The sequence below is a fragment of the Macaca thibetana genome, chromosome 4 (assembly GCF_024542745.1).
Source record: "Macaca thibetana thibetana isolate TM-01 chromosome 4, ASM2454274v1, whole genome shotgun sequence".
Classification (NCBI taxonomy): Eukaryota; Metazoa; Chordata; class Mammalia; order Primates; family Cercopithecidae; genus Macaca; species Macaca thibetana.
Genome location: NC_065581.1, coordinates 116,947,278 through 116,973,674, shown reverse-complemented (window position 1 = coordinate 116,973,674; position 26,397 = coordinate 116,947,278). Strand labels below are relative to the sequence as shown.

The following is a 26,397-nucleotide window of genomic DNA, read 5'->3' as shown; positions in this document are numbered from 1 at the left end:
AACCTTCAGATTTTGCAGGAATTCGCTATCGTGAGAACAGCAGTATGGGGGTAACCGCCTCCATGATTCAATTACCTTCCGCCGAGTCCCTCCCATGACACACGGGGAATTTTGGGAACTAGAATTTAAGATAAGTTTTGGGTGGGGACACAGTCAAACCATATCAACATGCAAATGTGCCTGGGAAAGAATTGCTAAAGAGGATGACGGCTGTTGTCTTGCTTCCTTGCCCCTTCCGATTCATCAAGTGAGGTCATGGCCAGTGGAGGCCAGGCTTCAGTGTTTGGGGAATTGAGCTTCGTTGCCAGGAGGCCACAGGCTATTTTGATATGGCAGACTGGCTGCACTCAGAATTGCTGGGTCACTTCAAAAGCTCTTGTTATTGGAAAGGCTGGCAAGCACAGTCCTGCAGAGAACCATGTTTTTTTCCAGGCAGAGCAGCCGTCTTTGCAACCCCCTCACCAGACTTCCTCAATGGCAGGAAGGTTCCAGACTTCCCAGTTCCTGAACGGGCTAAGTCAGATGAGAGCCAGCAGGGTGAATGTGGAGTGATTGCTAGGATGGAGCTATCATTTGAATGGGCAGAATTCTATTTCAGACTGACGACTTGGTTTGACACTTGATGCTGATTTTGTGATACCTACCTTGACTTCTTGTATCCAGACGTGGTATAGACCAATAGTTCTCAAAGTGTTGTCCCCAAGGCCCTTTCAGGGGATCTGCAAGGTAATAATTATTTCATAACAATACTATAATGTGATGTTATTTGCCTTTTTCACTGGGAGGGCATTTGTACTGGCAGCACAAAAGCAACAGCGGATAAAAATGTTAGTGTCAAACGGTGTTAGCACTTACTGGATTCTTCACCCATATGCACACCCACATACACCTGCCAAAAGAAGCAATTTTTCCTTAAAATAGCCTTGATGAAGCAGTAGAAATTAATGTTTATTAAATCTCAACCTTTGTGTACATGATTTTGAATATTCTGTGTGACAAAATGAGAACTACTCATACAGTGCTTCTGTTGCAAATGGACATGTATGTAAATCTAGTCCCCTTGCAAACCACTTGTACTCTTGTTTGAGTTGCTGGCTCAACTGACTGCTTCTTCCATGTAACACCATTTTCACTTGAAAGAGCAGCTGAGAAACAAGCCATGCTTATTTCGACTTGGGTATTTGGCAGATTTCTTAAAAATAACTAAAGTGAACCTAATATTTCAAAAAACATGATTGACAGTATTTGTTGTTAATGATAACATGTGAATGTTCAAGTGAGAACAAGAATTTCAGAAAACTTATATTTGTCCCAGTGACTTTGATAGTTTCATACTGCCTAAAGATTTTTTTGATTAGGCAACCTCGGGTGGTGATATTAACACATGGGATTTTAAAAATATATTGAATAATGATATGTGTTGACATTTGGAAGATCTGCATAATTCAGAAACTGAATATTTCCCAAATGATCAAACATGATACCATAAAATCATGTATGATGGAAAAAGTCAATTAAAAGTAGAAGATTGACTAAGATTTTAATGTAATAAACAGTAAGAAAAGTTGACTGATATGGTTTCAAATTTCAAATGGCAAGTGACTTTTAAGAAACCATCTCTTGTCAAGTTTTGCCATGGTATTAAAATGAATATCTACAATTATTTATCTGAAAAGTCTGTTCAGATACTCCCTACTTTTTCAGTGCCACGTCTGTGTGAGGCCAGATTTGCTTCATATACTTCAATTAAAAACATATTGCCACAGATCAAACATAAAGAGATATAAAGAGACATACACAGGTATGCACAAAAGTAAAACAATGCCATTCTTCTTAATTTTGGGGAGAATATATGTTTATTTTTCATAAAAATATTTGTGTTCGCATGTAATGCATTTACTAGTGTTATTTTAAAATGAGTGAAATGTATTTTTTAAATATTTCACAGTTATAATTTAAAATACAGTACATATCAATAGTTATAACCCGGAAAACAAAAGCTCTTTGGAATCTTCAGTAATTTTTAAGAATTCAAATGACTCTTAGAACCAAAACCAGAGAATGGCTGGGATACAACATTGCAGTGTTTCTCAAGTTTCTGAGAAACATAGTATTGTTATGGAGGTTTCTGAGCTGTCATGAAACTACAAAAAGTTTCCCAGGTTGGGAATAGTGACTTTTCATTATTAAAGTCACTATTTCATTATTAAAGTCACAAACAGAGACAATTACTTAAATATTTTTATCTTTAAAATGAAAACTTTGTAGAGCTTTCATTTGTAGAGCATGTGTATGCTTATATCACACATTAAACTCTCATTCTTCAATAACTGATATAAAAACAAAAATACTGGCAATTATTTTCAATTTTAATTTATCAGAGATAAATTATATCTACAACGATGGCATGTTATTTTTAGAGCAATGCTTGGAAGTGGCCACTAAAACCTTCTCTCTTGTCTTGCAATTTAAAATAAGTCACAAATATTCAAGTAAATAATAAATAAACCCGTGGATATTTTGAGCAAAAGAAAAATAGTAGTTCTGTATGTTGACTATTTTCTATTTTTGATACTGTAACCAATAGTTAAATCTCAGTCTGCATATTAATACACATGGAGTCAACATATAAACATAGTTTTTTTACATATTTTAACAAATCATATTTTTCATACATAATTTAAACAGTTTGCATCATTTATTGAATAGGAAGAAATCAAACTTTTTCATTATGACATTAAATATAACTAAATAAGCATCATGCATAATATTTTATATTCTGAATAAAAATAAAATAACTTTTGTCTAAAATCACCTTTGTATCTATCACCAAAAGCAATTAAGGGATTAAAAAATATTTCTAATGGCATTTAAAATTCTGTGTTCGCTGCAAAGGAGCCCATGTTTTCTAGGGCTTCTGTAACAAAATAACACCAACAAACAACAGAAGTTTGTTTTCTCACAGGTCACAGCCAGAAGTCTGAAATCAAGGTGTCAGCAAGGCCATGCTGCCTCCAGAGCCTTTAGGGGAGACTTTCCTTGTCTTTTCCAGCTTCCGGTGGCTTCTGGCATTCCTTGGCTCGTGGCTGCACCACTCCACTCTGCTTCCACTTTCACCTGGCCCCTTGTTGGTGTGTCCCTGTGTCCTCTCCTCTCCTTTCCTTATGAGAACACCAGGGATTGGATTCAGAGTCCACCCTAAATCCAGGATGATTTCATCTCAAGATCCTTAACTAAGAACATCTGCAAAGACTCTATTTCCAAATAAGATCACATTCTGAGGTTCCAGGTGGATGTGAATTTTGGCAAGGGGATGCTATTCAACCCTTACAGTTTCCCAATAAAAAATGATTGGAGAGCATAGAAGTAGTTTTAATAAAGTGGGCTTTGCTGTTGCACAGAACCACCCTGCCACTGATTAGCAGTTTGACCCTGGCAGGTTGTCTACACTTTAAAGCCTCAGATTCTTCATTTATAAAGTTGAATCTATGGTTTACCATCGCATTGGCATGTGGTAAGAAGTAAAGGTGATTGGGAGCAAGATGGCCGAATAGGAACAGCTCCAGACTCCAACTCCCAGTGCGAGCGACACAGAAGACCAGTGATTTCTGCATTTTCAACTGAGGTACTGGGTTCATCTCACTAGGGAGTGCCGGACAATCGGTGCTGATCAGCTGCTGCAGCCCGACCAGCGAGAGCTGAAGCAGGGCGAGGCACCGCCTCACCTGGGAAGCGCAAGGGGAAAGGGAATCCCTTTTCCTAGCCAGGGGAACTGAGACACACAACACCTGGAAAATCGGGTAATTCCCACCCCAATACTGCACTTTAAGCAAACAGGCACACCAGGAGATTATATCCCACACCTGGCCGGGAGGGTCCCACGCCCACGGAGCCCCCCTCATTGCTAGCACAACAGTCTGCGATCTCGCGGCAAGGCAGCAGCAAGGCTGGGGGAGGGGCGCCCACCATTGCTGAGGCTTAAGTAGGTAAACAAAGCCGCTGGGAAGCTGGAACTGGGTGGAGCTCACAGCAGCTCAAGGAAACCTGCCTGTCTCTGTAGACTCCACCTCTGGGGACAGGGCACAGTAAACAACAACAAAAGCCAAAAGCAGCAGAAACCTCTGCAGATGCAAACGACTCTGTCTGACAGCTTTGAAGAGAGCAGTGGATCTCCCAACACGGAGGTTGAGATCTGAGAAGGGACAGACTGCCTGCTCAAGTGGGTCCCTGACCCCTGAGTAGCCTAACTGGGAGACATCCCCCACTAGGGGCAGTCTGACACCCCACACCTCACAGGGTGGAGTACACACCTGAGAGGAAGCCTCCAAAGAAAGAATCAGACAGGTACACTCGCTGTTCAGCAATATTCTATCTTCTGCAGCCTCTGCTGCTGACACCCAGGCAAACAGGGTCTGGAGTGGACCTCAAGCAATCTCCAACAGACCTACAGCTGAGGGTCCTGACTGTTAGAAGGAAAACTATCAAACAGGAAGGACACCTACACCAAAACCCCATCAGTACATCACCATCATCATCAAAGACCAGAGGCAGATAAAACCACAAAGATGGGGAAAAAGCAGGGCAGAAAAGCTGGAAATTCAAAAAATAAGAGCGCATCTTCCCCGGCAAAGGAGCGCAGCTCATCGCCAGCAACGGATCAAAGCTTGACGGAGAATGACTTTGACAAGATGAGAGAAGAAGGCTTCAGTCCATCAAACTTCTCAGAGCTAAAGGAGGAATTACGGACCCAGCGCAAAGAAACTAAAAATCTTGAAAAAAAAGTGGAAGAATTGATGGCTAGAGTAATTATTGCAGAGAAGGTCATAAACGAAATGAAAGAGATGAAAACCATGACACGAGAAATACGTGACAAATGCACAAGCTTCAGTAACCGACTCAATCAACTGGAAGAAAGAGTATCAGCGATTGAGGATCAAATGAACGAAATGAAGCGAGAAGAGAAACCAAAAGAAAAAAGAAGAAAAAGAAATGAACAAACCCTGCAAGAAGTATGGGATTATGTAAAAAGACCAAATCTACGTCTGATTGGGGTGCCTGAAAGTGAGGGGGAAAATGGAACCAAGCTGGAAAACACTCTTCAGGATATCATCCAGGAGAACTTCCCCAACCTAGTAGGGCAGGCCAACATTCAAATCCAGGAAATACAGAAAACGCCACAAAGATACTCCTCGAGAGGAGCAACTCCAAGACACATAATTGCCAGATTCACCAAAGTTGAAATGAAGGAAAAAATCTTAAGGGCAGCCAGAGAGAAAGGTTGGGTTACCCACAAAGGGAAGCCCATCAGTCTAACAGCAGATCTCTCGGCAGAAACTCTACAAGCCAGAAGAGAGTGGGGGCCAATATTCAACAGTCTTAAAGAAAAGAATTTTCAACCCAGAATTTCATATCCAGCCAAACTAAGTTTCATAAGTGAAGGAGAAATAAAATCCTTTACAGATAAGCAAATGCTTAGAGATTTTGTCACCACCAGGCCTGCCTTACAAGATACCCTGAAGGAAGCACTAAACATGGAAAGGAACAACCGGTACCAGCCATTGCAAAAACATGCCAAAATGTAAAGACCATCGAGGCTAGGAAGAAACTGCATCAACTAACGAGCAAAATAACCAGTTAATATCATAATGGCAGGATCAAGTTCACACATAACAATCTTAACCTTAAATGTAAATGGACTAAATGCTCCAATTAAAAGACATAGACTGGCAAACTGGATAAAGAATCAAGACCCATCAGTCTGCTGTATTCAGGAGACCCATCTCACATGCAGAGACATACATAGGCTCAAAATAAAGGGATGGAGGAAGATTTACCAAGCAAATGGAGAACAAAAAAAAGCAGGGGTTGCAATACTAGTCTCTGATAAAACAGACTTTAAACCATCAAAGATCAAAAGAGACAAAGAAGGCCATTACATAATCTTAAAAGGATCAATTCAACAGGAAGAGCTAACTATCCTAAATATATATGCACCCAATACAGGAGCACCCAGATTCATAAAGCAAGTCCTTAAAGACTTACAAAGAGACTTAGACTCCCATACAATAATAATGGGAGACTTCAACACTCCACTGTCAACATTAGACAGATCAACGAGACAGAAAGTTAACAAGGATATCCAGGAATTGAACTCATCTCTGCAGCAAGCAGACCTAATAGACATCTACAGAACTCTCCACCCCAAATCAACAGAATATACATTCTTCTCAGCACCACATCACACTTATTCCAAAATTGACCACATAATTGGAAGTAAAGCACTCCTCAGCAAATGTACAAGAACAGAAATTGCAACAAACTGTCTCTCAGACCACAGTGCAATCAAACTAGAACTTAGGACTAAGAAACTCAATCAAAACCGCTCAACTACATGGAAACTGAACAACCTGCTTCTGAATGACTACTGGGAACATAACGAAATGAAGGCAGAAATAAAGATGTTCTTTGAAACCAATGAGAACAAAGATACAACATACCAGAATCTCTGGGACACATTTAAAGCAGTGTGTAGAGGGAAATTTATAGCACTAAATGCCCACAAGAGAAAGCAGGAAAGATCTAAAATTGACACTCTAACATCACAATTAAAAGAACTAGAGAAGCAAGAGCAAAAACACATTCAAAAGCTAGCAGAAGGCAAGAAATAACAAAGATCAGAGCAGAACTGAAGGAGATAGAGACACAAAAAACCCTCCAAAAAATCAATGAATCCAGGAGTTGGTTTTTTGAAAAGATCAACAAAATTGACAGACCGCTAGCAAGACTAATAAAGAAGAAAAGAGAGAAGAATCAAATAGATGCAATAAAAAATGATAAAGGGGATATCACCACCGACCCCACAGAAATACAAACTACCATCAGAGAATACTATAACACCTCTACGCAAATAAACTAGAAAATCTAGAAGAAATGGATAATTTCCTGGACACGTACACTCTTCCAAGACTAAACCAGGAAGAAGTTGAATCCCTGCATAGACCAATAGCAGGCTCTGAAATTGAGGCAATAATTAATAGCCTACCAACCAAAAAAAGTCCAGGACCAGATGGATTCACAGCTGAATTCTACCAGAGGTACAAGGAGGAGCTGGTACCATTCCTTCTGAAACTATTCCAATCAATAGAAAAAGAGGGACTCCTCCCTAACTCATTTTATGAGGCCAACATCATCCTGATACCAAAGCCTGGCAGAGACACAACAAAAAAAGAGAATTTTAGACCAATATCCCTGATGAACATCGATGCAAAAATCCTCAATAAAATACTGGCAAACCGGATTCAGCAGCACATCAAAAAGCTTATCCACCATGATCAAGTGGGCCTCATCCCTGGGATGCAAGGCTGGTTCAACATTCGCAAATCAATAAACATAATCCAGCATGTAAACAGAACCAAAGACAAGAACCACATGATTATCTCAATAGATGTACAAAAGGCTTTTGACAAAATTCAACAGCCCTTCATGCTAAAAACTCTCAATAAATTTGGTATTGATGGAACGTACCTCAAAATAATAAGAGCTATTTATGACAAACCCACAGCCAATATCATACTGAATGGGCAAAAACTGGAAGCATTCCCTTTGAAAACTGGCACAAGACAGGGATGCCCTCTCTCACCACTCCTATTCAACATAGTGTTGGAAGTTCTGGCTAGGGCAATCAGGCAAGAGAAAGAAATCAAGGGTATTCAGTTAGGAAAAGAAGAAATGAAATTGTCCCTCTTTGCAGATGACATGATTGTATATTTAGAAAATCCCATTGTCTCAGCCCAAAATCTCCTTAAGCTGATAAGCAACTTCAGCAAAGTCTCAGGATACAAAATTAATGTGCAAAAATCACAAGCATTCTTATACACCAGTAACAGACAAACAGAGAGCCAAATCATGAATGAACTTCCATTCACAATTGCTTCAAAGAGAATAAAATACCTAGGAATCCAACTTACAAGGGATGTAAAGGACCTCTTCAAGGAGAACTACAAACCACTGCTCAGTGAAATAAAAGAGGACACAAACAAATGGAAGAACATACCATGCTCATGGATAGGAAGAATCAATATCGTGAAAATGGCCATACTGCCCAAGGTTATTTATAGATTCAATGCCATCCCCATCAAGCTACCAACGAGTTTCTTCACAGAATTGGAAAAAACTGCTTTAAAGTTCATATGGAACCAAAAAAGAGCCCACATCTCCAAGACAATCCTAAGTCAAAAGAACAAAGCTGGAGGCATCACGCTACCTGACTTCAAACTATACTGCAAGGCTACAGTAACCAAAACAGCATGGTACTGGTACCAAAACAGAGATATAGACCAATGGAACAGAACAGAGTCCTCAGAAATAATACCACACATCTACAGCCATCTGATCTTTGACAAACCTGAGAGAAACAAGAAATGGGGAAAGGATTCCCTATTTAATAAATGGTGCTGGGAAAATTGGCTAGCCATAAGTAGAAAGCTGAAACTGGATCCTTTCCTTACTCCTTATACAAAAATTAATTCAAGATGGATTAGAGGCCGGGCGTGGTGGCTCAAGCCTGTAATCCCAGCACTTTGGGAGGCCGAGACGGGTGGATCACGAGGTCAGGAGATCGGGACCATGCTGGTTAACACGGTGAAACCCCGTCTCTACTAAAAAATACAAAAAATTAGCCGGGTGAGGTGGCGGGCGCCTGTAGTCCCAGCTACTCGGGAGGCTGAGGCAGGAGAATGGTGTGAACCCGGGAGGCGGAGCTTGCAGTGAGCTGAGATCCGGCCACTGCACTCCAGCCTGGGTGACAGCGCGAGACTCCGTCTCAAAAAAAAAAAAAAAAAAAAAAAAAAAAGATGGATTAGAGACTTAAATGTTAGACCTAATACCATAAAAACCCTAGAGGAAAACCTAGGTAGTACCATTCAGGACATAGGCATGGGCAAAGACTTCATGTCTAAAACACCAAAAGCAACGGCAGCAAAAGCCAAAATCGACAAATGGGATCTAATTAAACTAAAGAGCTTCTGCACAGCAAAAGAAACTACCATCAGAGTGAACAGGCAACCTACAGAATGGGAGAAAATTTTTGCAATCTACTCATCTGACAAAGGGCTAATGTCCAGAACCTACAAAGAACTCAAACAAATTTACAAGAAAAAAACAAACAACCCCATCAAAAAGTGGGCAAAGGATATCAACAGACATTTCTCAAAAGAAGACATTCATACAGCCAACAGACACATGAAAAAATGCTCATCATCACTGGCCATCAGAGAAATGCAAATCAAAACCACAATGAGATACCATCTCACACCAGTTAGAATGGCAATCATTAAAAAGTCAGGAAACAACAGGTGCTGGAGAGGATGTGGAGAAATAGGAACACTTTTACACTGTTGGTGGGATTGTAAACTAGTTCAACCATTATGGAAAACAGTATGGCGATTCCTCAAGGATCTAGAACTAGAAGTACCATATGACCCAGCCATCCCATTACTGGGTATATACCCAAGGGATTATAAATCATGGTGCTATAAAGACACATGCACACATATGTTTATTGCGGCACTATTCACAATAGCAAAGATTTGGAATCATCCCAAATGCCCATCAGTGACAGACTGGATTAAGAAAATGTGGCACATATACACCATGGAATACTATGCAGCCATAAAAACGGATGAGTTTGTGTCCTTTGTAGGGACATGGATGCAGCTGGAAACCATCATTCTTAGCAAACTATCACAAGAACAGAAAACCAAACACCGCATGTTCTCACTCATAGGTGGGAACTGAACAATGAGATCACTTGGACTTGGGAAGGGGAACATCACACACCGGGGCCTATCATGGGGAGGGGGGAGGGGGGAGGGATTGCATGGGGAGTTATACTGGATGTAAATGACGAGTTGATGGGTGCTGATGAGTTGATGGGTGCAGCACAGCAACATGGCACAAGTATGCATATGTAACAAACCTGCACGTTATGCACATGTACCCTAGAACTTAAAGTATAATAAGAAAAAAAAAAAAAAAAAAAAAGAAGTAAAGGTGATTATGTAAAAGTGTACATTCTCATCACAGTCCCTGGGAGGTAGGCACAGAGAGAGTTCACACAGTAAATGTTACCAGCCGTTTGCTGCTATTGCTGGGGCCGGCAGGTAATAATAATCATAGTATGTTCTATAAGCACACTGTCATGGCAATTATATTGGTGATAACTGAAGTATGAGTTAGCAGATTAATGTTAATGGTGATTTCAAAGACAACTAGTATACAATAATAGATGATTTTCCTGTGGAGTAGGTTGATGAGAGAGAGAGGCAGAAGGAGAGAGAGAATGAGAACCTTAAGTGAGCAGCCCAGGAGCCTGGTGAGAGCAAGGCAACAGAAGTGTTGTATCCAAAGACCCACCATATTTTAAAGAACTGCAGTAGAGGCCAGACACTGGCGTTCAGCACACTCCAGTATTTATGGCTGTTTCTGTTCTGGGCTTGTGTTGCGTAGTTATAAGGCCTGTGTCTTGATCACATTTTGGATGGTATTTGGAGAACCTGAATCACAAGACAGAGGAAAAATCTAAAGGCACCTATCACTGTGATTCCAGTCAATCCAATCTAAACCTGCCCTCAGCTCTGTCAGAGTTCTCTTGGTGGCTATTTTTGAATCTCTCCCTCGTCCTCCTAGAAACTCTGCCCTTACCCCTCTCATGGGCTCTTCTGCAGGTAGCCTTGGCTCATCAGAACTGAGAAGTGGTCCACAGCACACTCTCGCCCCCACTGCTTCTCCCACTGACCTCCAAATGTGTGGGCCCACTGACCCATCTGTCTTCATTCCTTCTGATTTTGATGAGAAATTACCCCCCTCCCCTTTAAGACTAACTCCCCCCTTGTCCACTCCGACCCAAGTGATAATTATGGTTCATAATTATCCCTTTGTTTTTTGCATTTAGTCTGTCTCCATGGAATCCTTCTGCTCCGTGTGTAAATATGCCCAAGCTCCCTCTTTGTTCTTAAAATCACTGTCCTTTCCAATGACCAAATACCTCCTTAATCGTTCTATTGAACTTCTTGAAAGAGTGGTGACCTCGCCCCCGCTTCTTGTTGTGATCAGCTGTTAATTATTAAACAATGGTTGAAAGTACAGTACAAAATTCCCAACAGTTAGAGTCCCAGTCCTTTCTTCCTGACTGAGATAAGGCATGTCCCTGACTCCAGGCGGTAAGGCGGCACTAGCCTCAGAAGCAGCTGTCTCTGGGAGCTGCCGCCTGCAGACCACAGCCCTGTGGGTTGTTCTTTTGTGTAGGAAGTTGGCATTCTCAGAAGTGTCAGTGATGGGTACAGCAAAGTACTTTTAAGGAAGTAGGGAATTTGCATAGCTATGCAGTTGGAAAAATTATAAAATCGGTTAATGCCCCAGGATAGCATAAACAAAGAGGCTTTTGTTTTTTAAACTCTGAATTTGTTTCTGATACTTTCTTCCTGAAGAAAAAGCCATAGGAAAATGTCCAGCCAGCCTCTCTACTATACTTTCCATTTGCTGAAAGCTGCAGAAAAGTCCTGAATGAAGGTTAGAACCTGTGTCGAAGCTGCAGAAAAGTCCTGAATGAAGGTTAGAACTTGTGTGGCCCAGAAGAGGCAGCGAGAAGCCCTGAATTTTTCTCTGGGAAGTAGAGAAAATTATTTCACTTACCAAGGACACACCTCTGATGAAGACAGGACAGTGAGAAGAGTTTATAATTAGGATGGCATTTGGATATTTGCTTCTAAAATTAAAAAAAAGAAAGAAAGAAAGAAAATACATGTAGATCATAATGTGCATCGTTTTGGAGTAGGCCAAACATTTTTCTCTTCTATAGAATCTTAGAAAATGTACCCTAGAAGACTCTTTAAACAGAAAAAGAGCATATTGGGACACATGTGTAGGCCAGCCATTTGTATAACCTAACATTGCATCCTTCAGTCCTCTGGGTTCGGGAGCCCGCCTGAGCCTTCCCCAGTGTAGAAGCCGAAGAGGAGATGCTTAGAGGAAAGATGATCGTTAAGACATATATGGGCTCAGTGAACATATGTTGATCATGTTTTCTTTATTGTATAGGCAATAAAGACTATCTGACTTTCTAGACTAAACTTTTCTAAAAGGAATTTAGTTTAGTGAAAAATTTTTGTGAAAATTATAGTAGGGATGATTCAATTGATCAGCAGTAGTGGTGGCTGACATTACATATAATGCTCCTATAGGAGATATGAACAAATGTGAAATGTGGGGGTTTTGTCCTTGGAGAAATTTACAGTTACGGTGAGTCTGTATTTAACTGTCCTCTCTCCACACAAATTCCCACCTTTCTTGGTCCTATAGTAACAGCCAGTGTGACGTAGCTGAATGTTGGAAAACTGAAGTTGAGTTCTGTCATGAGGTCAAAAAATCTTGTGTCTTGTCACCAACCACCCAAAGACTCTGCTTAGTGCCCCTGTGTTACCCAGAAGGATGGAAAGCAGCAATCCTACCACCATCAATTTTTTTGTTACACAGTTGTCTCCCAAATTGTATGCAAATTTCACATACTATTAATATACAGTCACTGGTTATATTTCTTCAGCAACCAAATATGGAAAATGTGTGTCAACTGGTTCTACAGCTGCAATTGAGCTACATCCTTTAGAATAATGTCACAATAGAAAAATGACTTCTGAATGGTGTTTAGCCTGCATATCACTCTGATTGCCTTTAATTAGGGGGAAAATCACAAGCTAAAAAGAGTAACAGACTTGAAGTCAGTTAAAAATCAGAGTAATCAACTGAGAAAAAAATGCAATCTCATAAATCTTAATTTTTAACCATAGGATAATAGTTTCTTTATTCACTGAATAACTTTTACTGCCTCTCTCTGCTTCTCAGATTAGAATTCTAACACTGATAGGAGATTTGGCATAGAACTGCCTAGCCTCTGAAATGAAGGGCCCCTCAAACCCTGTAAAAGCCTAGAAAAAATGAAACTGAGAAAGTCACAACCCAAGAATTAGGTTTGGGTGGCTTGAAGGTAAAAACTCCCTGATTGAGAGTGATCTCAAAGTCAAAGGGGGAGAATAGACCAACTGTGATGTAAACATTTTAGCAATGTTCTCCTAGAAATAGGGAGATAATAATTTGGCACACTACAAAGAAACTTCTGGCAATCACTTTAAAAAACAACAGTAACAAAACCTTGTCTTTAAAAACGAAAAACGTTAGGGGTGTTAAGACACCAAAATATAACTTGGTATTTATTCCTGTAGTGGTTGGCTTTCATGAATTTATTTATTTATTTATTTATTTATTTATTTATTTATTTATTTTTGAGATGGAGTCTTACTTTGTCGCCAGGCTGGAGTACAGTGGCACGATCAGTACACTGCAACCTCCGGCTCCCAGGTTCAAGCAATTCTCCTGCCTCAGCTTCCTGAGTAGCTGGGACTACAGGCACACACCACCACGCCCAGCTAATTTTTGTATTTTTAGTAGACACAGGGTTTCGCCATTTTGGCCAGGATGGTCTCAGTCTCCTGTCCTACCTTGTGATCTGCCCGCCTCGGCCTCCCAAAGTGCTGGGATTACAGGTGTGAGCCACCGTGCCTGGCCAGCTTTCAAGAATTTTAAGAAGGGATCAATGCCTTTCGTGATTTTTAAGTCAACCTAGTATGATAACCAAGAAAGAAGACTGTGAACACATGTGAATAGATTGTTTTTCTAGGTGGAGTGAAGAAAGAGCTTTTATTTTCTTCATAGGGGTGTGCCTGAGAATTTAGGGGGAAAATGAAATATGAGAAATGTGTGATACATATGGGAACAGCTCTGTGAATGTTTGTCTGTAAGAGTTATCTTCAGCAGTTACCTCCTTCAAGCTTGTCAGAATTTTAAAACTGTTCATTTCTGTTCCACTCGAAGAGTGAGATCTATCAAGACCGGCCTCTGGAGTGCCACGATGTGATTAGCCAGAAAAGAATGAAGGAGCATTCGGCACAGGGAAATCACCGACGTGTCCTATGGTCGTGAAGCAACATGTGCTCCACTAATTATTGTTCTCTCTGACTGCTCTCACATCTTGAAACTCTCCATGACCCATTGCGGAAATCCTGTTCATCTGCCCCGCACCCTCTCCCCCAAAGAATGAAAAATAGCAGATTGCAAGGCTGGACTTGTCTAATGAATGTGATTTGTTTTTGTGGAATCAAAGGCATGAGAGGTTTTGGAGGCTGTTAGGAGGCTAGGCAAGGTGTCTTTGCTTGCTAGATGATAATCTGTCCAAAGGCATTTTCTTTATTTTTCTATGTTTCTAGACCTTTTGACACTATGGAATCTTGATTTGTGAAATGACTTCATGTAGTTCACACCGCTTTTCGATTTTTTTCTGACACAAATAGCTAGTTTTCTTGTACTCTATAGGAAATGCAAGGTGTCATTTTTGCATTAAAAACCAAAGTGTTGGCCAGGCACAATGGCTCACGCCTGTAATCCCAGCACTTTGGGAGGCCAAGGCGGGCGGATCACAAGGTCAGGAGATCGTGTGATTGCCTGATGGTGCCACCCAAACTAATTAATAATGACATATTAGCTAACATATTGCCGTCAGCAGGTGGCTGTTTGAGCAGGGGTGAAAATGGCAGGTGCTACAACAAATTGCTATACCCTAGAGAAATGTACAGAATTCTTCTTTTAAAGAGTCTTGATGATGTCTGCAATATGATTTTTATTTTTTGGGCACTTACAAGGCTTGGAGAGGTTGGAGAGATGGAGACTAGAAAAACAAAACTAAAGAAAGGAGAACAAAATTGATTTAACCTTTTCCAATAGTTTTCCAATTCAATAAGCAAGTGGTTAGATCTAAGCAGCACAAAATTCCCAGGAAAGACTCAGGCATCCTTCTTCTTCCTTCCAACTTTCCTTTTCTTCCTCTTGTTTGTCCATCTAGATCTGTCAAGGGATTGTGGGCACACAGCAGAGCCCTGACAGATGGGCAGTGCAATGTAATCTACTGCTGCCTTTCAATTTCAGAGGGATAATTGTGACAATGAAGGGGTTAAAACTGTCAACAACTATCAGAGCTTGGAGATAATTACTGTAATATAAACCCAAGAACTTTGATGGCAAAGACCACCCAGCAAATGAATTCGACTAGGTTGCTGCTTTGTAAGAAATACTTAATTAACCTCTTTCCAGCTCACATACAACTATGGTTTTTATATGCCTATGTGAAAAAGTTACTGTTTATACATACAGATGACAATGATTAAATAGGATTGTGAATCATTTTTACTTTGGAAGATGCATTTCGAATTAGCACTTGCAGCTACAAGCTGAATAGATAAGTGCTCTTCCAGCATGAGATAGGTTGCCTTGGGAATGTCTCACAATGTATTGACTGTTGCTGTGGTACTAACGTTACTAACGTGTAGTACTTAGTGTGACTTAGGATGAACTATTATAAGGTATATTTTTATCTAACCTTTTTTTTTTTTAAGTTTCCACCTCTTAGAAGGAACATAAAAGGAAAATAAAGTAGACCTTTTTAAACAAAATATAGGCTTGACAAGGATAAAATACATTCTTTGTTAATTAGCTTGAAAGAGAAAATTGATAGATAACAAGCAAAAACTCTTAGGGCTGTTCTTCAAAAGTCCATGTGGTAAGCAGAAAGAGATAAGTATGACTTAAAAATAGGAGCAGAAATCCATGATGGACTAGGGGAAGAATGGGTAAAGGAGAACTTCAATAACCCAGATATGTTCAAATCCACAGGTCCCAATGGCTGGCATCCTAGAGTACTTAATGAATTGGCCGAAGTCATCACAGAACCGCTAGATATCATTTTTGAGACCTCGTGGAGGACTGATGAGGTGCCTGAAGACTGGAAAAGGGCATATTTAGAACCTTCTTTCAAAAAGGGAAATGGATGATGACCCTGGAAATACTCATCAGCTTAACTTTTTGCTTGGACAATTTCTGGAATAATCAACTTAGTAAACTGGGTAACTGGCTTATAGCAGCTAGAAATAAGGCAGTGAACTATCACACATAAAGAAGTACTGAGTTCATTTTTTAAGAAGATACCATTATGAGATACAGTCCTATGCATTTCTTGGCATTCTCCCTTCCATTCTTAATGAAAACAGATGAGGTTGGCTAAGGCATTTGAGTCATAACTTACTTTAAGTATAATATAACAAAAAGATAGATTTCTGATATTAAGTAGTAATTATATTATTTCCAATTTTGCTTTTAATTTGAGAACAGTAGCTTTAATTTTTATATTCTAGCATACATTCTACTTCATTTCATATAGGACCATGTTTTCATAAGATAAGATATATAATTCTATGTAGAATAGTTTGGTGAAGGAATTCTTATTTTAAGGTGCTTTTATATAGTTATTTTGTATATTGGTACAATGATAAAGCTGATGAATTAAGGAACATTACCAAAGGAAGACAATTTCTTCTAACTTCTTTTTTTAAATTTAATCTGGCTGAGGTTTAGTATTAGGACTAATAAAAGTGTCTTGCTCTGACATGTATCAAGCAAGAGCCAGCTATTTTACTTCATAGCTAGTTTCTTGCAGTCTATGGAGACTGCCAGGGCCACAGACCACAGCCCGTTCTGAGCTGCAGTGCTTTATCCCACCTTGCTCTTCGGGCTTCTGACTTCAGGCCTGTGGAGGCCAGGAGGTGGGCAGTGGCAGTGGCCTGAGGAGCCCTGTAGAACTACGGCCGAAAAAGAGAGTAGATTGAGGTGGGGGGAGGAAATTAAGATGAATCTAGAATTTTTCTAATTCTTATTGTTCTTGTGTTTGGATGCTCGTAGTTTTTTTGTGTTTTATTTTTTTATTTTTTTGAGACAGAGTTGCTCTGTCACCCAGGCTGGAGTGCAGTGGCACGATCTTGGCTCACTGCAACATTTGCCTCTCAGATTTAAGGAATTCTCCTGCCTCAGCCTCCTGGTAGCTGGGATTATAGGTACGTACCACCACACCTCAGCTAATTTTTTTGTATTTTTAGTAGAGATGGGGTTTCACCATGTTGGCCAGGCTGGACTCAAATTCCTGGCCTCAAGTGATCCACCCACCTTGGCCTCCAGTAATGCTGGGATTACAGGCGTGAGCCACCACACCCGGCCTGGATGCTGGTAGTTTTATTTTCTGCTTAGAAAATGCAACCATGTTGATGGGACCAAAAACTTAGTTGAAAGAAGCCATGGCAAAAGATGTTGACATGCAACAGGCTTCTGAGGCTGTCAATTTTTGAGAGCTCCCAAGTAGTACTGCATTACAGAATCTACTACTTAGAAGTACGTACAAGATGTAAGTTCCTATCAGCATTGTCATGGTAAGAAGAATAAGAAACTCTCAAAGGAAAAGAAACATTCACTTTTTCCTGGTCCATTTTGGTTCCTAAGAATAGATAGGCAATTAAGAGGGATATTAGGTTTCTAAGGGCAATTTTAACACAATACTGCTTTAAAAATCTGAAGTTTAAATAGTTTAGCTATTTCTGTAGGTTAATTCAGGCATGAGTAAAATCAGTCTCATTATATACAAATGTAAGGAAATTAAATTTTAAAAGCATGTATAGGTTGTCCTTAAACTATACAAAAGCTTGTAGTTTCATAAGGATTATATTCCAGTCAACCTTTCATCTTTTTTTTTTTTCCAAATGAACTAGGATCTTTAAAATTCCTAAGATAGATTCTTTTAAGTGGTAGGGGAGTCTGTATAAATTACAGATATAATTTATTGTGGTAACAAATGGCTTCCTGTTTGACCTCATTTCCAGGTGTTGCGTCTGTGGCCGATTTATTTCACAGATGTACATTTGCATGCACTTGTTGAACTTTGCTAGAAAGAACGCAAGTTTTGAAAAATCTATTACTTTCACTGTGGGCGTTACGAGGCAATCTACTGCAATGGAAAAAGGGTTCCTTGGTCATTTCAAGTTTTATTTTCTATTTGAGTAATATCTAACTTCAATTATTTTGCCAAGTTTAAACCTTTCTGTGTCTGCTGTTAGAATTTGAAAATAACAATGCTCTACTTAAAGTAAGAGTCACAGTCAGCAAAAAAAGCCAGTGGATTTTTAAAAGACATCTTAGTTAAAGCTAGAGGAAGAAAACTTTCAAATAAGCAAGAAGTATTGGAGGATGCCCATGAATTCCTTTGCATTAAAATCAAGATGAGGTAAGAGGTAGAATATAAGAGAAAGGAATTATTTTTACAGTGAATTGTATCTGGAGACAATTAGTCTTAGGAGGAGTATTTTTTTCAGTGTTTTTTTGTTTTTATCTAAACACCAATAATATATTTAACTTTTGAATATAAAAGAAGTAGCAATTGACTAAGAATAAATATGTTATAAAAACTAGAGTATTGTCTTGATTTGCATTTCCTAGAGCATTAAAAGAGACTAATTACAGACTTTTACTTGATAATATTGAGGAGTTTGGAGGGTCATAGCAAAATTTTCTTTAGTTCATCTTAAAATTTAGGGAGGTAAAAAAAGATTTTATTCACATGAAAGATTTCTTGGCATAGCGAAGGCATAATGTTAAGGGCTCTTTCCTTACCCGTGTGGGAGCCGAACCAGTAATTGTGGGAAAAACTGAATTTATAGCAACAAAGGATAGTAGTTTCTCAACCTGGAGCGTTCAAGCAGTTTCTCAGTTCAGAGGTATTTATAGCATCTTCTTGTTATGCAATAAACAATGACAACAGTAAGCATTGAGTCTGCACTTTGGAGTTACTCAAGTCTTAGTTTAAATTCTAAAATTATTCCAGTAGTATTTTCCTGTGGTGAATCTGTTAAGGATGTAAGCTATACTGTAGCTTGGGGAATCATCTTGAGCAGTTATGAAACTCATTAAAGCTTCTTTTCCCTTGTCTGTAAAATGGGAAAAATAAATACCTCTATAGTTCTTAAGAGGCTTAAGAGTTTTACACCCACATACAGTCCTTGGCTCAGTGCTAGGCATGTAGCAGGTGCTGACTGCCTCTCTCCCTTCCCTTCTTTACTCTCAGTTGTCTTATTTCTTCTTATGTAGAAGAGATTACCTTAAAGCTGACTAGAAAACTCAGACATAAATTGACATTTCCTTATCATTGCCTGAAACCCACTGAGTAAGTCCCCTTTGATTTCTCTAAGGAAGGATAAAAATGGCTACAGTACTGGCTCATCATAGCAGTTCAGTAAATGTTTATTGATTGAATGAAAAGAATTTGATTTAAGGAAACAATAACACTCCATCCTGGGCAAAAGAGCAAGACCCCATCTGGAAACAAAACAAAACAGCAAATTCTTAATGGACAGCAGTTTCAAGTCTGGGGAAATAGGCACATAGACAGATATGAAGGCATTTTTATTAGCTTTCTTCTTTTTATGGCAGCTTCAGATCGACAAATTTGATGTACAAATGAGTGAGTGGCATATGTACATTTTCCTCTGATTTTATGACTGATTTACAAATTAGGAGTGCAAATGGGCTATTCCCTGATAGCATCTTCTGGGAAGAATCCAGCCAAGATACAAAGCAGATGATGGTGGATCGGCAAACTCTTTTCTATGAAAAGAAAAACCAGATGTACCAAGGACTGGAAAGCACCTGCTTGAAAATTGATATAAGCATATCTGAATTTTTCTTTTATAAGAGCCTGAGTATTGTTAACAGCTCACTTGCACGGGGGGTTGAAAAATAACAAAAAAACAAGTTAACATAATTAAAATGCTTGGACAAAACATTTGCTTTATATAGATTCTTATATGTAATATTCAATTAGGTATCAAAATAGGTTCAGGCAGGTGGAAGAGTTCTGAATTTTCAAGGCAAATGAGGCATAAAGGGTGGAACATTGCATCTAGGGATGAATAGTGAAATAAGTGAAAGTCTGACCCTACACTGCCAATTCTCAGACCGAGTACAAAGTGTTAGGAATTTTTTATATCAACTGACATCTTGTGCTTAGAGTAAAGCCATATCGATGCACACATAGTTACTTTATTAAATCAAACAAATTGTGCAGAGCAGAGCAAATCCATTAGGCTTTCTCTTTTAGAGTTTTCTAATTTTACTCTTATTAACTCCCTCAGTTGTCATCAATTACATATTCCTACATCAGATATTTTACACTATCAGATTCTTTGATTAAAAAATCATCTTCAGCTTTACATTATTAATCTCTGAGGAGATAAATAACTTTCTAGTCCTTGATCATTAATCACTACTATTTTAGATATTTCCATAAAAGGCTTAAAGGGAAAAAATAATGGTAGGTACGTCAGAAAAAAATGGTGGGGCGGGGTGGCTCACGCCTGTAATCCCAGCACTTTGGGAGGCCGGGGTGGGCAGATCATTTGAGGTCAGGAGTTTGAGACCAGCCTGGCCAACATGGTGAAACCCTGTGTCTACTAAAAATACAACAAAATTAGCTGGGTGTGGTGGCGTGCGCTGTAATCCCAGCTACTAAGGCAGGAGAATGGCTTGAACCCAGGAGGTGGAGGTTACAGTGAGCTCAGAACGCGCCACTGCACTCCAACCTGGGCAACAGAGTGAGACTCTGTCTAAAAAAAAAAAGAAAAAATGAAGAACATAACTTTTCTACTTATCAAATAGATAATTTAAAAAAATTGTTTAAATTCCTGGAAATTAAGTGTTATTTTTTATTACTGCAGTTGAGAGCTACCTTTTAACAGAGGAAAACAAGAGGCTAAATTCCATGTTAAGAGCTAAGCAGTATTTTTTTTTTAACAATTTTGCCAAAATTTCTTCCACCAGACCAAAAGGAAGTACATCTATAATAAATCTACTGTCTAAGTATTATTTAAGATGGGAAATGTCTTTTGTAGGTATATTCTGTATAGTACCCTTAATTAGATGAATTATCCCTTATCATTCCAAAAATGAAATGCTGTGTTAAGTATCTCCGGGGCAAAGTGGTATGTTGACTGGGACAAATGTTAGAAATTGTATTGTTCATTGCAGTTGTTGCCCTGTTGCTCCAGCTTGTCAGTGTTTAGAGATACTATTTGGGTTGTTAAAGCCATCGTTCATAGAAAATTTCTGCCCCTACAGAAGTGTGTGCATGGGCCTTGGAAAATCTACACGTGTATATCTGAGTAGCCAAGCACAGATTCACTCTAATTGAAAGCAGCAGTTTGGTTTTGTAAATGTAATTGCAACTGACACTTTCTTTTTCCTTTCAGTTATTATTATTTTTAAAAAGGATGTTATGAGAAGGCACTATGAAAAGCCTAATTGGAACAACATTATGAACCATGTAATGTATGCCCATGCACACTGTGATTTGCAAACATATGTCCGCTCTTCAATAAATGTTACGGCTTTCACAGCGGTTCCGCCTTGGCCTCTTTTGTCATCTTCCACATTTTGATGAATGTGGTGGAGTTTGTGCATTGTTTAAATTGACAATATGTAAATGTTTATGGTGCTATAGCATTATGGTCAGCATGGGAAATCAGAGTTCTAACTGGAAAGAAAAAAGTGGCTCTTCCCACACTGCACACCAAAGTGAAATAAATCCATTTTATGAGCTGGGATTCTTTGGTATGCTTGTTACATAGGAGTATGTTGTAGGCTTCTCTTGTGTGATTCTGTGCCAGTCATGGCGGCTCACCACGGTGGGAGATGGGATGGTGGGGGCTGTCGGGTGGTAAGAGGGGCCATGTGTGGAGTTTCTGTACCTGTGTTTCTGCTGTGGTTCCCGCAGCCCCTGAATCTCCATCACCTGGAATGTGTTGTGAGTCAACTCCAGATAAGCAGTATTTCAGTGGTCATTAGACACAGAGTACTGGATTTGAATCCCAGCCTTACTACTTTCTGGCTTCAGGACCTTTGGCAAGTGGACTAACTACTGTGCATGTTTAACACAGTCACCAGTCCCCAGACATTAAATTGAGGACGTTTTATCACAGTGTTTTGGGTTTTATAGAAATGTCATCATGTGCGATGATTTCATGATGGTGCTCATTGTTTTTCCCACTGGATACAAGATGAGAAGAAAGTAAATATAAAGAAAAAAAATGTATGGTAAATATTAGGAGGAATATGTACGAATTTGAATTTTAGAAATGAAAAGGACCTTGGGGATAACCTAGTCTGATTCATAAATTGTGTACTTAAGAGACTAACGTGCCAGGAATTTGTGGCCTGTCCGTGATAACACCCCAGGTTGGTGGCAGACGATTGGCATTCTTCCATCTCCTTGAATCCTGGCTTTTGTCTGATGTCAAATCCTGGGAAGTATACCTAAAGCGTTCTGTGGCTCCTTCCAAAAAGACTCATTTTTCTAGAATGGACTTAGTTTGAACTTAGATCCCTGGTTTTTAAGGCATAGACATAACCCTTTTGTTCATAAACTAAAGCTCCAAACTGCCCCAGGGCTCTGCAGGGGCCAGAATTGTGGCTTGAAAACCTGATCTTTCAGCCTTAAAACCTTATACTTCAAGTCCTCCTTGATCTGATAAGCATATTTAGAAAAGTTCATGACACTGGTGGGCAGCCCTAAAAAGTACTTTTTAAAATAGGGAAATGTACGCCTGCAGTAAAGTTCACAAATAAGTGTTTGTCAAAGAAGAGGATGGTTTATATCATTAATGAAATCACATCACATAAGGCAGCTTTTAAAACATCTTTCATCTGAATCTAGATAATGAATATCTTCTAGTTTCATTCCAGGCCATTTGCTGTCCCACTGAGAATTTTTTTTAATTTAAAAGAGGAATCTTGAATAATTTTAAATGAAAAACTTACTCCACCCGCCCCCCCCCCCCCGCCCACCTCCCAGAGTTACCCTGAGGACAGAGTACATTCATGTAATTATGGACACTTTTTTGACTAACTCGTCTACTTTGAAGTACATTCATGTACCAATAACAGGATGTCTGTGGAATCTCATTTGTTTCTTGGCTGAATAATGAGCACCAATTGTGAACACTGTGTATTCAGTGTACATTGTTTTAGATCCCTTTAGCTCAATCAATTTAACTTCAACTTCATTTTGGAAGTTAATTAATCTACATAATAGCATTTACAAAAATATCCATTTTGAGTGAAGAATATACATTTAGTTAAAAAAAATCCTTGCCTGTAAATCAGAAGTTCTTAAATCCAGTCTCTTGGTTTTGCTGGTGAGTGGAGCTATCTAAGTCACTTCCTTTTGCACCTTCAGTCTCCCATCTGCAAAAGTGCTCAGTGGACAGCATTGGTAAACACACCCTGTGAAAGGTTTGAGACACAGATGGGATCTGTGAATAACCTCAAGGTTTTGTTTTTTTTTCTTGATGACCTCCACCAGGCCATCAGTCCATCTGGTTTGTCCCACTGGGGTTGTTCCCCGCTTGGTGTTTCCCTCATTCCTAGTGTATTATCTGGCATGGTGCAGTGCTCAGTAATATTGTAGAAAGAATGAAGGACTAAGTAAACTTTCTCATAAGCCTAAAGAAACTGAATGCTTAGGTTATATGAGATGGTTAGACAGGGCATTTCCTATTTTCAGGGAACCTGAAGGAACACTGGCTTTGTGTTGGAAGGATAGTGGCTTTCTCCCCTATACCTGGGAAACTAAGTTTCCCTTTTTTGGAAGTGCACTTTATGGTGTGATTTTGTTATTATTCAGATTTTCTGACTTTCCTGTTTACTTGTCTATAAAACCATAAATGCAAATAAAATTCATAAAATAATATTTTATAAACTCAATTAGGTTTGCTGTTGCAGAAATGTACTAAACATTTTAATTTGTGAAACCACACAAAAAATACTAAAATGACACAGGAAAACAGGGTCTCACCCTGTCACCCTGGCTAGAGTGCCGTGGTGTGATTGTGGCTCACTGAAACCTCAAACTTCTGGGCTCAAGGGATCCTCCCACCTCAGACTCCCAATGAGGCACTATTTGAATTAAGATTTTCTTTAGGTCATATAGTCCTACTATGAATTATGAGAGGGATATATGTCTGCAATTAAAACTAGTAAGAATCAATTGATTTCTGCAATTATAGCTAATCAAACTATGGTTAATATACTTAATCACATACATGTTAGTATATGGTATACTGCTAGACAAAACACCAAGACATTTTGATGTGTTCGGCACAAACCCTAATTTACCTCTTAGATTACATTTTTGACACATCCCCTTTTAGATATATTTGATATGAATTTGTGACCCATAATTTTGTCCCTGGAGAGAATTATTTCTTCCCTAAAGGGTACTTCTACCCTCTACCAAAATAAAGGCAAAAGAGAGTGAAGTAGTTAAGAACAGTCCAGGATCATTCAGACCTGACTTTGAACCCCACAAAGCTGCTGAGAATTACAATTGCTTGCCTTAAGAATGAGCTTGCAACTCTGCAGTCATTATGTGTCTTGTTTTCCTTTTCTTCCTCTGATATATATGGATTACCTGGGAGCCAGAAATGGACATGAGAGCTTTGAAGTCACAAAGGCCTGGATACAAATCCCAGCTCTTCACACCTGGCTGTGTGTATTAGTCCATTCTCACACAGCTACAAAGATACTACCCAAGACTGGGTAATTTATAAAGGAAAGAGGTTTAATTGATTCACAGTTCTGCATGGCTGGGAGGCCTCGGGAAACTTACAATCATGGCAGAAGGTGAAGGGGAAGCAAGGACTTCTTCACATGGTGGCAGGAGAGAGAAGTGCAAGCAGAACAAATGCCAGATGCTTATAAAATCATCAGATCTCATGAGAACTAACTCACTATAATGAGAACAGCATGGGGGAAACCACCTCCATGATCCAGCCACCTCCCATGAGGTCCCTCCCTTGACACATGGGAATTATGGGGATTACAATTCGAGAAGAGATTTAGGTGGGGACACAGAGCCAGACTATATCACTATGCGACCTTACGTAAGTTACTAAATCCTTTCCAGTCTGTTCTGTTATCTGAAAAGTGAGGTTACTAATACCCCATCAGAGGGTTTCTGGGAAAACTTAACAAAATGACATGTAAGATAATGATAGAAGATTTTGTATTGGAGGAACACAAGTCCTTACTACATAGCAGCTGGGCAATAGAACGTGGAGGGTGGGAACAGAAAAGAAGTTTGTGACTCATTAATGAAAATTGTTTTCAATATATGATAGAATAAAAGCTTTCATTCTATGAATGAAAGCACGGTGGCTCACACCTGTAATCCTAGCACTTTGGGAGGCCTAGGCGGCTGAATCACGAGGTCAGGAGATCGAGACTGTCCTGGCCAACATGGTGAAACCCCATCTATACTAAAAAAAACAAAAACAAAATTAGCAGGGTGTGGTAGCGGGCATCTAGCTACTCAGGAGGCTGAGATGGAAGAATGGCATGAACCTGGGAGGCAGAGCTTGTAGTGAGCCACAGTCACGCCACTGCACACCAGCCTGGGCAATAGAGTGAGACTCTGTCAAAAAAAAAAAAAAAAGTTACATTCATTACTCAATTACAAAACAAAAACATCAAAAAATATGGTTGCCAACAGTAAAAAAAAAAAATTTAATATGTGCCCAGGATAATTCAAAGCACTCCCCGTGTATTATCCCATTTAATCTTTACAACAATCCTATGAGATTATTCTCATTCTACAGATGAGGAATCTGAGGTAAAGATGGGTTTTTCATAATTTACCCAACGTCACACAGCCAGTAACCAAGAAAGTTAGAATTGGAATCTCAGCAGTGTGACTTTAGGTCTGTCCTCTTAACCTTTATTTATCTTCTGCGGGGACTAAACTTAATACAGAATCAAAATGTAAGGACTACATATCAAGAAGCAGGACAGTAGAAGAAGAAGATTGACAAAGTTCTGATAAAAGAGGGGGTGCTTGAGGGATGAGGAGACCAGATGAAAGTGGTGTCTTAGTCTGATTGGTGCTGCTATAACAGAATGCCTGAGACTGGGTAAAGATTTTTTTTCTCACACTTCTGGAGGCTGGGAAGTCCTAGATCAAGATGCCAGCAGGTTGGGTTGTCTGGTGAGAGTTGCATTCTCCGGAGAATGTTGGCTGTGTCATCACATAGCAGAAGGCAGAAGGGTAAGAGACTGAATGTTTTTCGAAGCCTCTTTTGTAAGGACCTTAATCCCATTACTGAGGGAGCACCCCTCATGGCCTAATCATATTTTAAAGGCCCCACCACTTAATACTATCACATTGACAACACCTGAATTTTGAAGGGAATATATTCAAACTGTAGCATTCTGTATCAAATATATTGTATTTCATCAAATCTAAGATGAAAAGCACCACCAGTAAGTACCATTAAGAAAGGAGAATGCTGCCAGTTTAACTATATTAAAAGTTTACAATATTTTTCCCATTTAGATTTTTATTTTCAACTTATTGATAGAGCTATCTTAGGC

General features: G+C 39.4%; 1 protein-coding gene across 1 annotated transcript in view; it reads left to right on the top strand.

Annotated features, from left to right (window-relative positions):
- SAMD5 (sterile alpha motif domain containing 5) overlaps nt 1–21,370 on the top strand; it is a 67,729-nt gene extending 46,359 nt beyond the window's left edge. Inside the window, exon 2 of the mRNA XM_050787302.1 lies at nt 15,775–21,370. Coding sequence (XP_050643259.1) covers nt 15,775–15,837 — 63 coding nt within the window. The 3' untranslated portion in view covers nt 15,838–21,370. The remainder of the gene's footprint in view (nt 1–15,774) is intronic.
- Nucleotides 21,371–26,397: the final 5,027 nt, after the last annotated feature.